General features: G+C 38.2%; 1 protein-coding gene across 3 annotated transcripts in view; it reads left to right on the top strand.

Annotated features, from left to right (window-relative positions):
- Positions 1-11,165, top strand: part of RB195_021463 (uncharacterized protein) — a gene marked incomplete at both ends in the record, with an annotated part of 37,213 nt that extends 26,048 nt beyond the window's left edge. For 2 of the 3 annotated variants that reach the window (XM_064208207.1, XM_064208208.1), the window contains 14 exons: positions 5,059-5,222; positions 7,567-7,602; positions 8,112-8,281; positions 8,688-8,796; positions 8,866-8,976; positions 9,050-9,143; positions 9,221-9,317; positions 9,474-9,594; positions 9,673-9,759; positions 9,955-10,019; positions 10,413-10,524; positions 10,584-10,637; positions 10,865-10,912; positions 11,064-11,165. In XM_064208207.1, coding sequence (XP_064064087.1) covers positions 5,059-5,222; positions 7,567-7,602; positions 8,112-8,281; positions 8,688-8,796; positions 8,866-8,976; positions 9,050-9,143; positions 9,221-9,317; positions 9,474-9,594; positions 9,673-9,759; positions 9,955-10,019; positions 10,413-10,524; positions 10,584-10,637; positions 10,865-10,912; positions 11,064-11,165 — 1,370 coding nt within the window. Of the gene's footprint in view, positions 1-5,058; positions 5,223-7,566; positions 7,603-8,111; positions 8,282-8,687; positions 8,797-8,865; positions 8,977-9,049; positions 9,144-9,220; positions 9,318-9,473; positions 9,595-9,672; positions 9,760-9,954; positions 10,020-10,412; positions 10,525-10,583; positions 10,638-10,864; positions 10,913-11,063 lie in introns of those variants that run through there. The other variant, XM_064208206.1, reaches the window with a different exon arrangement.
- Between the last annotated feature and the right edge of the window lie 2,277 nt (positions 11,166-13,442).

Here is a 13,442-nt window from a genome sequence, read left to right on the forward strand (position 1 = left end):
TTGGTTAGGATTTCTACTTGCGAAAGCAGGTGGGCTGATAAACACCGAAGACAATAATTGCTAATACCATGCAGCTGTATTTAGAATAATGTAAATTGTTTTAAAATTAAAAGAATAAAGGATAAAGTCACTAGCGTATCAATCCAATTGGGATACGCCAACGCGTCTTTTCACTGCAATTCGTAATCGCTGAGGTTTCTGGAACGCGTGTTAGCCTAAACAATGACTTGAGGGGGCCAGCCGATGATCAAGTCAATGTTTCTATTCTCTGAAACGAGTTTGATACCAATTTATCGACCTCGAAGGGATGAAAGTCTTGGTTGGCACTTGTGCGACTTCGAACCATCAACGGTGTGGCTACAGTGGAGCTCTAACGGATTGCGCCACACCCGCCCCTGTTTCAAGAATAACACATTAAATTAAGTATGTTAGACATACATTTTGACATCAGCTAAAATAACATCAATTTGATAATACTAAATACTAATAACATTGATAGTACTGATAATCCATGAGCGGGCACCAGTAATCCTTCCATTTGTCCCGATCGCGTACCAGAGTCACCCACTGGCTCCTCCTTTCGCGAGGGACACGAAGAGCATCGAATATCTCCTTCAAGGACTTTGTGAAGAACTCTGACCATCGGGTCGGTAGTCCTCCTTAATATCGCGTGGAACCCAGTCATTGACTGCTCTGGACCAACGGTTGTGGATAAAGCTCATCACTTGTCCTGCCCACCTTATTTGGCTTTCCTTGACAAACGCAGCGGTGCCTCTAATCTTCGACCGCCGACGTAGGATAAAACTTCCTTTCCTTTACATGCGTGGAGCGGGATACTCCTAACATCACCCTTGACCATGATAGGATTTTCTTCCTGTTTCCGAAGTGCTCAGGCTTCTGAAGCATAGATCAAAGCAAGAAGTACTGTGATGTTGAAGAAGTGAGCAGTGAGTAAGTGTTCCTGATCTCGAGGTACGTTAGAACGCTCCTATATGCACACACGTTCCGATCCCCTCAGTAACCTATTCATTAGTTTTACTTGAATAGGCTGGTGAGGAGACAACACTGATCTTCGATCGTGCGGCATCGTGGTCATGCGGCACGTGCACAAGTGGCGCGTTGCAACTGAAGTCGTCTTTAAAAAAACGTCGTCTTTCACGCCTTTTCTTACTACAATTAGAAAGAGAAGAGTGGAATCACCTCTTATCCCACAACCTACAACCCTATCTCCAGATTTTTCCGCGGATTCTCTCACCACGTCAGATTCGTAGTTCGCTACCTTTGATTGAACGCTGAGTTGTGAAAATTACCCACGAAACTCATGAAGATGATGAATGTTACTAAGATTTGCTTGATGATCAATCAGCAGTTTATGAGATAACCTTAAAGAATTAATATCGGTCAAATAATGCAGCTCATATGCTCTACCCAGGCAAACGCACACTTTCGGGGATATTTTTGAAGGATTTGTCGAAGTTTGGGATACGAATACTGGCGTACAATTACTCTTAAAGGTAAGAAAAATGGACAACGAACAGTTTTTCTTCCAGAAAGTGATTATTTCTTTAGGAAAGGATCTGAGCAAAAAAAAACACTTCTACCATGGAAACAATTAACAATCTATCTGTGCAGAAGGGCGATTCTGGATGAGATGGGATCAAATAAAACGTTGTCGTGATCACCATACAAAAAATAAAGCTACAAATATCAACAAAATGCTTTTTGATTTTGACTATATTTATATTATTTATTATATTATTATATTATTATTATATTATTATTATTATTATTTTATACTATTATTATATGGCTATATTTACTGAAGTTTAAGACGTTTCAAGAACACCAACATTGTCAATTTCTCAAAAATTATCTGTCGTTTTTGAATTTAAATGAATACGTGAAATGTTTTTATTTTAATAGAGAAATTTAAATGAATACGTGGAGTAAATGTATGGAAGAAATGGAGTTTTTTGTTTCAAATGAAAAACCTAGAATGAATCCATTTCACTTTTTTCAGTTGATGCCAAGAATTCGCGATTAACCTCCGTAAAAGCATGGAGGTAAGAAATGAAAATAAAAGTAAAAGTAAGAAATGAAAACGAAAAAAAAAAAGAAATTGCATTATAAGGTTCGTTACAAAACTAAACATGACCCAGCTGAGCCTTACGGCCCCCACCGGTATGGGCCAAGTGAAGCGAGTGATGGAGACAAGCCGTGGTATTAACATGTAGATCAAAGCTGGTGATCCGAGGCAAGCGTAAAAGCGTTATAAGTAAAGGTCGTCATCCTAGTCCTTTTCCATTTAGGTAGCCTAGATGAGTCCTGTACCCCATCTTTCCTGCCGAGGTTTCTTCCGGAATTGGGAGACTCTTCCTTACAACTATGAGATCCATACAATTTTTAAAATGCAAGTGCAGATTGTGGGGCTTCGATTCCATGGATTGTTGGGGAAAAGCTGTGTTCATCCGGAGTGGACAGGTGGAGTTTATTTTCTGGAGGCGACTCCGCTTGCACATTCCAGTCACTTGGAGTACATACAATGTGGATATACAACCAAAAGCGCAAACTGTGACGTCCAAAGTAAGAAGGACGATATTTTCAATGTTTTTCATTCGCTACTTCTATTTTATTTACAATCGTTACATTTATTGTTGCCAGAATCAGGTGGAAAGCACATTGCTGAAGTAGTTAAGCCATTGTTCTGTGGAATGGTGAATCATGGATGTTTAAAATTTTGAAAAGTACAAAATATGGAACACCTGAAAACAAAGCGATTACTTAATGCATCAGGGCAGTTTTCGTATAACTTTACATTCGTAAGCACTAGATTTGAAAACTTGTCCAGATCCCTTTTGATACACTTCATCACCGCTGGCCTGGTCGTAGGCTCAGCTGGGTCATGTTTAGTTTTGTAACGAATCTTATAATGCATTTTCTTTTTTTTTTTCGTTTTCATTTCTTACTTCCATACTTTTACGGTTTTCATTTCTTACCTCTATGCTTTTACGGAGGTTAATCGCATATTCTTGGCATCAACTGAAGAAAAGTGAAACGGATTCATTCTAGGTTTTTCATTTGAAACAGAAAACTCCTTTTCTTCCATCTACTTACTTACAAAACTGCTTCTAAATTCGTATCAAATTTCTTCACGTATTCATTCAAATTCAAAAATGACAGATAACTTTCGAGAATTCTACGTCGTTGATGTTCTTGAAACGTCTTAAACTTCAGTAGCTATAGCCGCTCAAAATCGTAAACCATTTCGTTGATATTTGTAGCTTTATTTTTTGTATGGTGATCATGACAACATTTAATTTGATTCCATCTCATCCAGAATCGCCCTTTTGCACAGATAGATTGTTAATTGTTTCCATGGTAGAAGTGTTTTTTTTTTGCTCACATCCTTTTCTAAAAAAAAAATAATCACTTTCTGGAAGAAAAACTGTTCGTTGCCCATTTTTTTTACCTTTAAGAGTAATTGTACGCAAGTATTCGTATCCCAAATTTCGACAAATCCTTCAAAAATATCCCCGAAAGAGTGCGTTTTCCTGGGTAGACCATACGAACTGCATTATTTGACCGATATCGATTCTTTTAAAGTTTTATATCTCATAAGCTGTTAATGATCGGATCATCAAGCAAATTTTAGTAACTTTGATAATCTACATGAGTTTCTTGAGTAATTTTCACACCTCAGTGTTCAATTAAAGGCAGCGAACTACGAATCTGACGTGGTGAAGGAATCCGCGGGAAAATCTGGAGGTAGGGTTGTGAATTGTGGGTTCAGGGGTGGTTCCGCTCTTCTCTTTCTGCTTTTAGTAAGAGAAGGCGTGGAAGACGACGTTTTTTTAAAAGACGATTTCAGTTGCAACGCTCCACTTGTGCACGTGCCGCATGATCACGATGCCGCACGATGGATCGAAGATCAGTGTTGTCTCCTCACCAGCCTATTCAAGTAAAACCAATCAATAGGCTACTGAGAGGACCGGAACGTGTGTTTATAGAGGAGTGTTCTAACGTACCTCGTAATAATAAAAATGGTTCACACGGCGCTTCTTACGACAATTAGGAAGAGATGAGCGGAATTACCCCTGATCCCGCAATCTACAACCCTAACTCTAACTTTTCCCTCGGATTCCCTCACTACGTCAGATTTGTGGTACACTGCCTTTAATTCTGTGCCACTGATCACTGAGAATATAGGTGGGGGGTATCGCAATTGGTAAGAGTGGTTTGGCTGTGGCCACACGGTCGATGGTTCAAAACCGCCCCAGTGCCAACCATGCCTTTCTTCCCCCCGGGAAAATGGTATTAGACGTGTATGGGAGGACAAAAGCACTGACTTCATCATCGGTTGACTCCCGCGAGGCATCGTATAGGGCAACACTCTTTCCAAAAATTTCAACGTTTACGAATCGCAGTAAAACGCATTGGTGCATCCCAAGTGGAATGATACGCCAGAGAATTTATCCTTTTTCCCTAATCCCTGAATTTTTCACTACTTTCTTTACTACTCACACTTTACTTTACTTTACTACTCTTTACATTCTTTACTGCTTATCTTTGCTACTACTATTAATTTTTACTTTATTTATAAGCTAACAAACCAACCTACTTAAGTGTCCATGGGACACGCTTTGTCATCCAGCAACTTTCTTTTAATAGAGAGAGAAAAAAATTTTTATAGAGAAAGAAAAGATACGAAGAGAAAAGATCCAAAAGATTTATTTAGATACGTGCATAAATATTTGTTTTCGTTTTTCTTTTTAAACTATTCTTTACTACTCATTTTTTGACATCATTTCTAGATGATCTTCAATTATTGAACGAATGTTATCCTCGAGAATAACATATAGATTTTTTTGTTGAAAAAAAAACTCAATCCATGCTTTTTAGAGTTTCATGGAAATTGAGTTTTGTTTTAAATAAGTCTTCTCTATTTGTTTATCAATAAGTATTTTCGTTGAAACAGGATTATCTCCCACATAACAGAACAATTTTGAAAACGGAGGACGTTCCCGTTGATAAGCAAAGTTTTTTGAGTTGTTGCCCTAGTGTCATCAGCGTCTTCGGTAAACGATTGCGATCGCGTGAGCACTGAGGAGGAGGATGAGGAGGAGGAGGAGGAGGCAAAGAGGAGAGCAAAGCGGCGAAGAGAGCAAAACTCTCGATACCTACAACCGGTCCATGGTTGGTTAGCCCTGTCCGCCTACGACATAGTAAAAATTATTGTAAATCGCCTGATAATTATTGTGATTAAATTTGAGCAAACCTGTAAAAAAAGTAATGTAATTTTTTTATGTATGACATTAAAAAAACAAGGAAAAGACAATGCAAGAAATCTCAAGATGAGGTTACAGTTTGCTTACTGTAATGAGCTTACAACCTGTTTTTTTCTTTCATGGACCCAAATGTGGTACAAATCTCAAAGAGAAAATTTATTTCAATTTAATCAAAAATAACGTGTAGTTTTATATTACATAAAAAGGAAATTGTAAATCGATGACGTCACATTTTGTCAACTTTTTTCTTCACATGCATATATTCATAGATCCAAGTAATCCATATCCTTCAAAACAGGAGAAAAAAAATAGAAAAAAAAGTCTTCTTTTGCCTCTTGGTGATTTGAAGAAAAAGTGACAATAAATGTTTTTTTGTAATATAATCCTCTGTTGGTGGATTCGAATCAAAACAAAATGTACTTATCGGCTGTAGATCTTGGATGTCTGCATAGAAAAACTCACCTGTTGGATTCGATAATAAATATAATTAATAGATGAGAGTTGGGAGAGTTAACGTTAATCCAAAAGTTCAGGATTTGTTTATTTGTAGTACTATGTGTGTATGTTGTGATGTGAGCGTATATGCAACGGTGCGTTAAACGTAATTGCACTCTAAAATTAAAAAAAAAATGAAAATGAAAAATAAAATAAAATAACTTGAAAAGTAACGCGGAATAAAAATCACAGTGATATTCTTGTTATTCTGGAAATTTTTGCATATTAATGGCTTCCATTGCTGAACAATGGCGGACAAAATTTAGAGAAAAATCAAATTTCTTCGCAATTTTCTCGTCGAAGAAGCATTAAAAATGTTGGTAATACCACTTACTATAACTATAATATACAATAACACCTGAGTAAGATTCGAATTACTGTAACTTCTATAAAAAAAACCACGAGTCAGCTGAAATTCCCAAAATTTCACTGAATAATGTTGAAAAATGTGCTAGTGGATAACAGATAGACACAATATTTTCACTGAATCATAATCCGATTGGGGATGGACTACCGTACATGACAGTACATTAAACCTCATACACGTTCGGTTTTCCTGGATCGTTTTCTCGTTGAGATATTTCGGATTAGATCAAATAGATTCTCTTGTGTTCTAAAAAGGATAGTTCCTGAATTTGAGTCAAGCATAGATCTTGGAGAAAAACATCGAGCTGAAAGGGGGTTACTGACGAAATGAGACTTTCTTATATCGTTGTAACCAGACCTATGTAACACTATTAATAAATTCTTATTAGTTCATTTTTTTCTGAAGGATGAGGAGGAGAGCAGAGTTGCCGACAATTTTCGAGCAATTCTTTGAATCAGAGTTCGACCCATATGTCCAGGATCTCTTCAACATATTTTAATTCTAAAAAGGTTCCATTCAGCAAAAATTATTTACCTATTATTAATATTAGGTTCAATCAACATGTAAGAATATCAGTACATATCTTTGCGGCTGACCTTATTCCACCCAAATTTTATTTGCCCTTGATAAAAATTAATGAAACTTTTTTTCCTCCAAAATAGGGAATGCTACAAAGACACAGATGCGAATGTAGCTCGTTTCGATCACTTTCCTCCTGTTTCTGATTTTTTTTTTCAAGAAAATATTCAAATTGGAAGAATTCGACGTTTTAAATGCTGAACAATAGGTCCAGAAAACCGTCCTTCCACATAGATTTGTTGAATGAGTGACAGTCCGACTAACAAAGAGCAAATCCTGCTTTAAGGGAACAAACATCAACGATGAGGCTGTATTCATTACTTGTCTTTGTAGAATAAAAGAAAAAAAATTACGTTCTGGATTTATGTGTCTAAATCAGAGAAAGCTCCCAAAACTCCTTCTTCTTCTTCTTCTTCTGGAATAAAACTTCTGGAATAGCACTAATTTCAGAATTATAACTCTCTCCTAAATTTGCAAAATTTTGTGGAATCGAATTCCCAAAACTACCCAAGAATAGAAGTAGTTTTTATTTTCTAGACTATATTATATCATTTTCACTGCTTCATATACCGATATTATGATTCTCTGTCCTAGAATCCCTAGAGGATCTTCAAAAAAGAAACATGTTCAGAGTATTTTTGCCTCATTGAATAGATTCAATCTGAAGCTAAAAATCAAAAACCAAAAAATCAAACACACACACATATTTTCGATATTTTTCTATTTGTCAGAACAGGTTAACAGGATGACAACAGGCGGAAATCCCCCTCTGGATCTCAAGTGCCTCCTCATGTGGGCGGGATTTAGTTTTTCGCCAGCTCTCAGAGCACTCACATTCAGTCGACTATCCGTCAGCCAAGCACGATGGGAGAAGAGGTACGTGGACTGTAATCGCTATTGTTTTACCGAATATAATTTCTGTTAAAGATCATCTCACTACTAGATATCCATGATTTCCTCTGTTAACCTCTTCATCACACACATCTCTCATATAATCGGAGCTAAAGAGAACTAGGATGCCCTCATTGAGTTCATTCACGTTGACTCAAACCTTGTACTGTAACTGAATCGGTGGAGGCAGTCATGACCTTCTTGTTCTAATGTGCGCAAAATTCTTGGTAAGCGTTAACTTCACATTGCCATTTTATGTCTTCCAAAAATCGTCAAATCCTGAATATTCTATTGAAATAAAGATGCGAAAGCTAGGATGACGTATAGCTTCCTGACATCATATTTTGTCAGTCGCAAGAAAATCAAGTGTCTAATGTTTGCTCGGCGATCACGTCTGATACGTCGCTCAGGCAAGCAGTCAATCCTTCAACAAAACTTTTGATGGAAAATAAAGTTGAACATAGTAACAAACATCCAAATCCATAATCATCTAGGATTACCGTGAAGACGAAACCCGACCACGCAAGAGATGGACGTTGGAACAGCTGAAAAGCGGGAATACGTTCCTATCGATGCAAGCTGCTACGAACAAGTTCGACTCCCAGAGTGGAATGACAGCACCTGGAATGCCACGTTGGAATATCGTTCGTGATAAGCAACTAGGGTACGGTAATTCTAATGACTTCGACTTTAAACAGTTCATACTTTTCTTTTCCTTCAGAAAAAATCCACTCAAAAGTTTTTTTTTTCTTGGAATTACTTTCTGATAGCACGTATACTGTACGTGATGCTGGCCGTGCATATTCGTTTCGTGAACTGTAGTTCCGGTGCACGATTTTTTTTTGCGCGCACATCCTAATCGTTTAAGCATTGCACAGGGGATTTCGTCACTTTCTCAAATGAAATTACGGAAGTCCGAAAATCATGTTGGAAAAGTGTCGCATTTTACAAAACATTAAATTATTTCGAATTTTTGGTAGCAGAAAAAAGTTTTTCCCGAACAAATGTTACCGTCCGGAAAAAAGCTTCGGGTGAAACTATCAATTTTTCTAAAATTTCTACCATTTTAGATACATTGAACCTGATCGACGTTCGGAAAATGTGCTACGAGTACAATGTGGAACGAACCAGTACGCGTCTCAAAAAGGAGAGACTCCAATCGGAGCAAGTCGCTTCCAGGTGAAATAAGATCAATAATTTTCTATTCTTCTTAATACAGAAAAAAATCTTCAAAATGAAAACATCTAGGTGCCGAAAGTCACCTATAAAAAGGATTGGGAAACCATTCTGGATAAGGAAGGTGAGAAGATCATCCCGAAACAAGCTGGTGACTATGGTTTAGCCACTCAATCGGGAGAGGTACGAAAAAGCTGTAATGATCTGACATTAGATCCGTGAGGGGAAGCGGCAACTGAATCCTAGACCTATTCAGGTTTCAATGGGTGCTCATCGTAATCAGGTGCCGAACGTACGCGGACGTCTTCCACATGATCGTCGAACACATGGAGTTCTTGTTTTCCAAAATGGTAAATGAGACTAATCGATTTCTAATTGTAAAATTTGAGAAAAAATAAAAGAAAAGATATAATTAATGTTTTTTAAGGAACGAACATCTTCGCTTCACAAACGGGAATGGCTGCTCCGCCAGGAATTGGTGCCGTTAGACAAGCTACCCAGCGAATTGAAGGCTTGGATATGACGTATGTCCACGAATTGTTCGGACAAAATTAGATTATTTTTTTCGAACAAAAATGATCAGTTCATCTCTTCCAATGTTATAATTACCGTTATTGGTATTAAAAATTAATCCTCCCTATAATAGTTAAAGCAAGGTCAACTTAAAGAAGAATTTTCAGAGAAGATCAACAACGTCGTGGTACAGAATTCACTCCATGGTATTCTGGACAAAACAAATTTGCAACGCAAGCCGGTAGTGGAGGTTTCCTGAAAGTCCGCGACGTTCTTCCACATACTGTGGTTCGTCTTAGAATAGCCAAGATTAGAGAAAAAAATATTTGAAAGAAATTCCCCAGAAAAAAAACATCTCTTTTCTAGGGCGGTAAGGAAATCGAGGAAACACTGAAGCAGAAATCCGAGGGTATCGTTCCTCTTCAGTCTGGTACCAACAAATTAGCATCTCAAGTAAGAATTTTTGAGGGAAAACAACGATAAGAAATCGCTTGTTTTCGACTTCATGAGCATGTGCGAGTTACTGTAGTCCGCATGCGCTACAGTATGTTTTATTGAGTCTCTTATCACTATGTGACGTTTAGAAAACAAGCTTTTTTTCTCGTATACAAGTTTTCTTTAACTGGTGGATGATTGTACTCTTTTTAGAGAGGAATGACTGGATTTGGAACACCAAGAAACACCATGCTGAAGTCGGGATGGAAGAAAGAATGGTATCCATAAGAACATTTTACTTGTTTTCTTTTACATCATTCTTATATTGATTGAATTCCCAAAAATCAATCCTACTCAATCAAGAATAGGTTTTCCGGGTTTTTACGCTTACAACTCATGATTTTGTCTCAACGTCAACTGCCAATGAGAAATAAATAGTGAGGGTTGCGTTGAGTGTTTGCGGAATCTATGAGGTGGGAAGGCTAAAAAGCTGTGTGATTCCCGGAGAGCGCAGAAATAACAAACAAACGATGTCTACGGATAAGAAGCATGCCGTTGAGAAGAAGCTGGTTGCAAGTGCGCACGGTGTAACCCTCTTGACGCGAACTTCGCAACACTAACTCCTGGCAGGGTCATGAAAATATCACGACATTACATTATTACTGTTACAGGATCGAGGAATACGAATTGGCGCTTAAAGAATGGGAAGAAACGAAACCACCAGGAAGTGCATCAAGTGCTGATCCATTTGGACATTACAAAAAGAAGTTCGAAGAAAGAGAGGTAAATAAAGAAAAATATTGTGAATGAAGAGAATTTCACAATAATCCCACTACTTTCAGTCATCGCGTCAATCTGAGATTGACGCTCAATCAGTGAAGGCAGGCGAAAAAGAGGTAAAGGTTTGAGAATAACTTCCCTCCATCTATATCGCACGATGATTATCACTCTTCCTAATTCACATATGAATTTATAATGGAGATTTCGAGACGTACAACGAAGTTACAAAACTATGATATGAAAAACTAAAAAAATCCCAAATCGGAGGAAATTATTTGCACGAGCTATGTGAAAAAATACAATAAACAAATGAGTGACGGAAATAAAACACTGCTTTTTTCAGGCTCAAGAAAACGGAAAGGAAGAGGAAGAGGAAGAGGAAGAGGAAGCGGTAGGATTGATGGTTTCTCTATTTTCTAGGATTCCCATAGTCACCTTCTTCTTATCCTTTAATTTCACATCTTACAAAACTTACAACAACTATCCTCACACTATTTCTGTGGAAAATTCTCTACAGTGATTGTACGAACACATTATTTTAGGCGGAGAAAGAAGAAGAGGAAGAGGAGGAGGAGGAAGAAGAGGAGGAAGAAGAGGAAGAAGAAGAGGAGGAAGAGGAAGAGGAAGAGGAGGAAGAAGAGTAGACTGACCGAACCTATTTTTGTTATGAAAACACATATTTCATTGATCGCCTGTATAAAAAGACGTAGATTTGCAACACACAATCGTGTTGTACGAATACTATCCCCACATTTTGTAGTTGTGGTTGTGGTATTTTGATTAAAATACAATTTTAAGAGTGGATTTTCAAAGCCATCAATTGATCGCTTACATTATTTAAAAGCACTTCGTTATTCGATTACAGCGATGAATTTTTAGCTCAATAAATAATTGTCGAAGACAAAGCGGTTTCTTTTTTCTCCTTTTTTTCAGACAAGCAAGGTGTTCTGGGAAATACAATTCACTGAGACTAGTCCAACAGTAAATGGAAGTCTATATCGACAAAATGGAAGGATCTCACTTGAGTAACCACCAAAAGGTGCTGAAAGTGGAGGACAACACGATTCGGATTGTGGTTCTTTGAAAAACGAAAAAATGTAGAAGCCCCGACAGAACAGCTGAGAACAACAGCAACAACGTATTTTTAACATAATGTACACTATAATAGTAATAGTAATCGAAGCAAAGCAGCTGGTAACCAGGAATACTCCAGAAATGTAGCACAGAGTTATAGTAGGGTCAAAACGACATGAAGTACGGTGCAGTTGCGTAAGCTGTTACGCTCGAAGCGGTGCCGCGTAGCGTAGGGGTTAGGGTCGAGCGGGGACCCTTGCTGACACCGTTCCTGGATATAATTCGCGATGGTCCCACCTTGATTCTAACCGTTGTCTCCACCGAGCCGCTTCGATCGCCACCGCCTACGCAACGGAATCGTGCTTCATGTCGTTCTGACTCGACTATATGTAAGTAACGAAGATTAACCATTCATATTCCAGAAAATCGAATCAATGAAAATTTCGAATGCATGGTTGAAAATACTTCATTTAGGAATGGGCTTTTCTATCGTTCTTTCAAAGAAGTGCCAATATTTTTTTCTGTGGAGCACTATGTTCTATAATTGAAAGAATATGCGTGGTTTGGGATATCACCACTCATCAGAATATCCTAAACAACAACAAAAAAAGGCTCAAGCAACATAAATAACATATTCCTCCTACACTTTAAGACTGTTCTGTGCACTTATCGCATTTCAGATATATTGAGGTCGTATTGATTTTCAATGAGGTACAAAAGGTTGTTAAATAATTTTATTGGATAACGTCCCAGCAAAATGACCTTCTCAGAGCTTGAAATAACCAATTCAATTCACAATTTAAGAGACCAAATCTCTCCACAACTAAATAGACAAATTCTATGCCTATTTTTCCAACCACCAGCTTAGCGACCACTCTGAATGCTCACCTTGGATCGGAGACCTCTGGCATGCAGCATGGACCGCTGACTGATCGATCACGAGAGCGAATGATTCAAATGTCTCATTCGGACGAGAAGAGCCATTCGAGATATGGTGCGAGTTCTCGCGTTATCGAGAGGCATTCCACTTTGTGGTTCACTTTAACGTTTCTGGCTTGGATCCAAAATGCCTCCAGCTTTTTTCTACCAAAGGTTTTAGATTCGTGCGCTAAGATTTGGATCTTGATTTCAAAATTGGCTCCGTCATGTTTTTGTGTTCTGCGGGCACCTAAAGGTGTTCATTGTCGTAGCCTATTTTTCCATTCACATGCTCTTTGATGTGGAGATATAGCGGTCGTGGCGTTTCACCAACATATTCATCGCCATAGCTCGAGCAAGAAATCAGGTAGATTACGCCAGATTTCAACAGTCTCCTAGTCTACCTGTGAGACAAATAATACAGATTGAGAATTGAAAGTTGTACAGATGGTATCGTACAAACGATTACGAACAAGCTGACGTTTCAAACTGTTCGGTGGTAATTCAATGACCGAAACGGAACTATCTAAGCCTCCTCCCCTCTGTATCGCCTAATGGCAGTGCTCTTCCATTGGAGATGTAAGGAAAGCAGAAAGGTATCTTACCTGTGGTAGGAGTTTGCAAATGCCGTGCTCATACACTTCGGTATCGTCTTGTTTCAGACGTTCGTACTTCATAATTATTAGAAACAGCAATTCCGCGAGGCAAAGTTTACGAATCCCTGCTGTCCTCAGACCCATTACAAACGGTTTTTGCCGTCCGGAACATCTTGTTAATCACAGCTTTTTTGGAGGTCATTTACACGTAAAGCTTGTCTCAAAAACACTAATTTCAACTTTGCCGGACCATACAACCAGTTTCAGTGTGATTATTAAGCCCGTCCAGTTCTTCGTACACAACAAGCTCTAACACAAGTGTTATTCCGATTA

This window comes from Necator americanus, chromosome X (assembly GCF_031761385.1).
Source record: "Necator americanus strain Aroian chromosome X, whole genome shotgun sequence".
Lineage (NCBI taxonomy): Eukaryota > Metazoa > Nematoda > Chromadorea > Rhabditida > Ancylostomatidae > Necator > Necator americanus.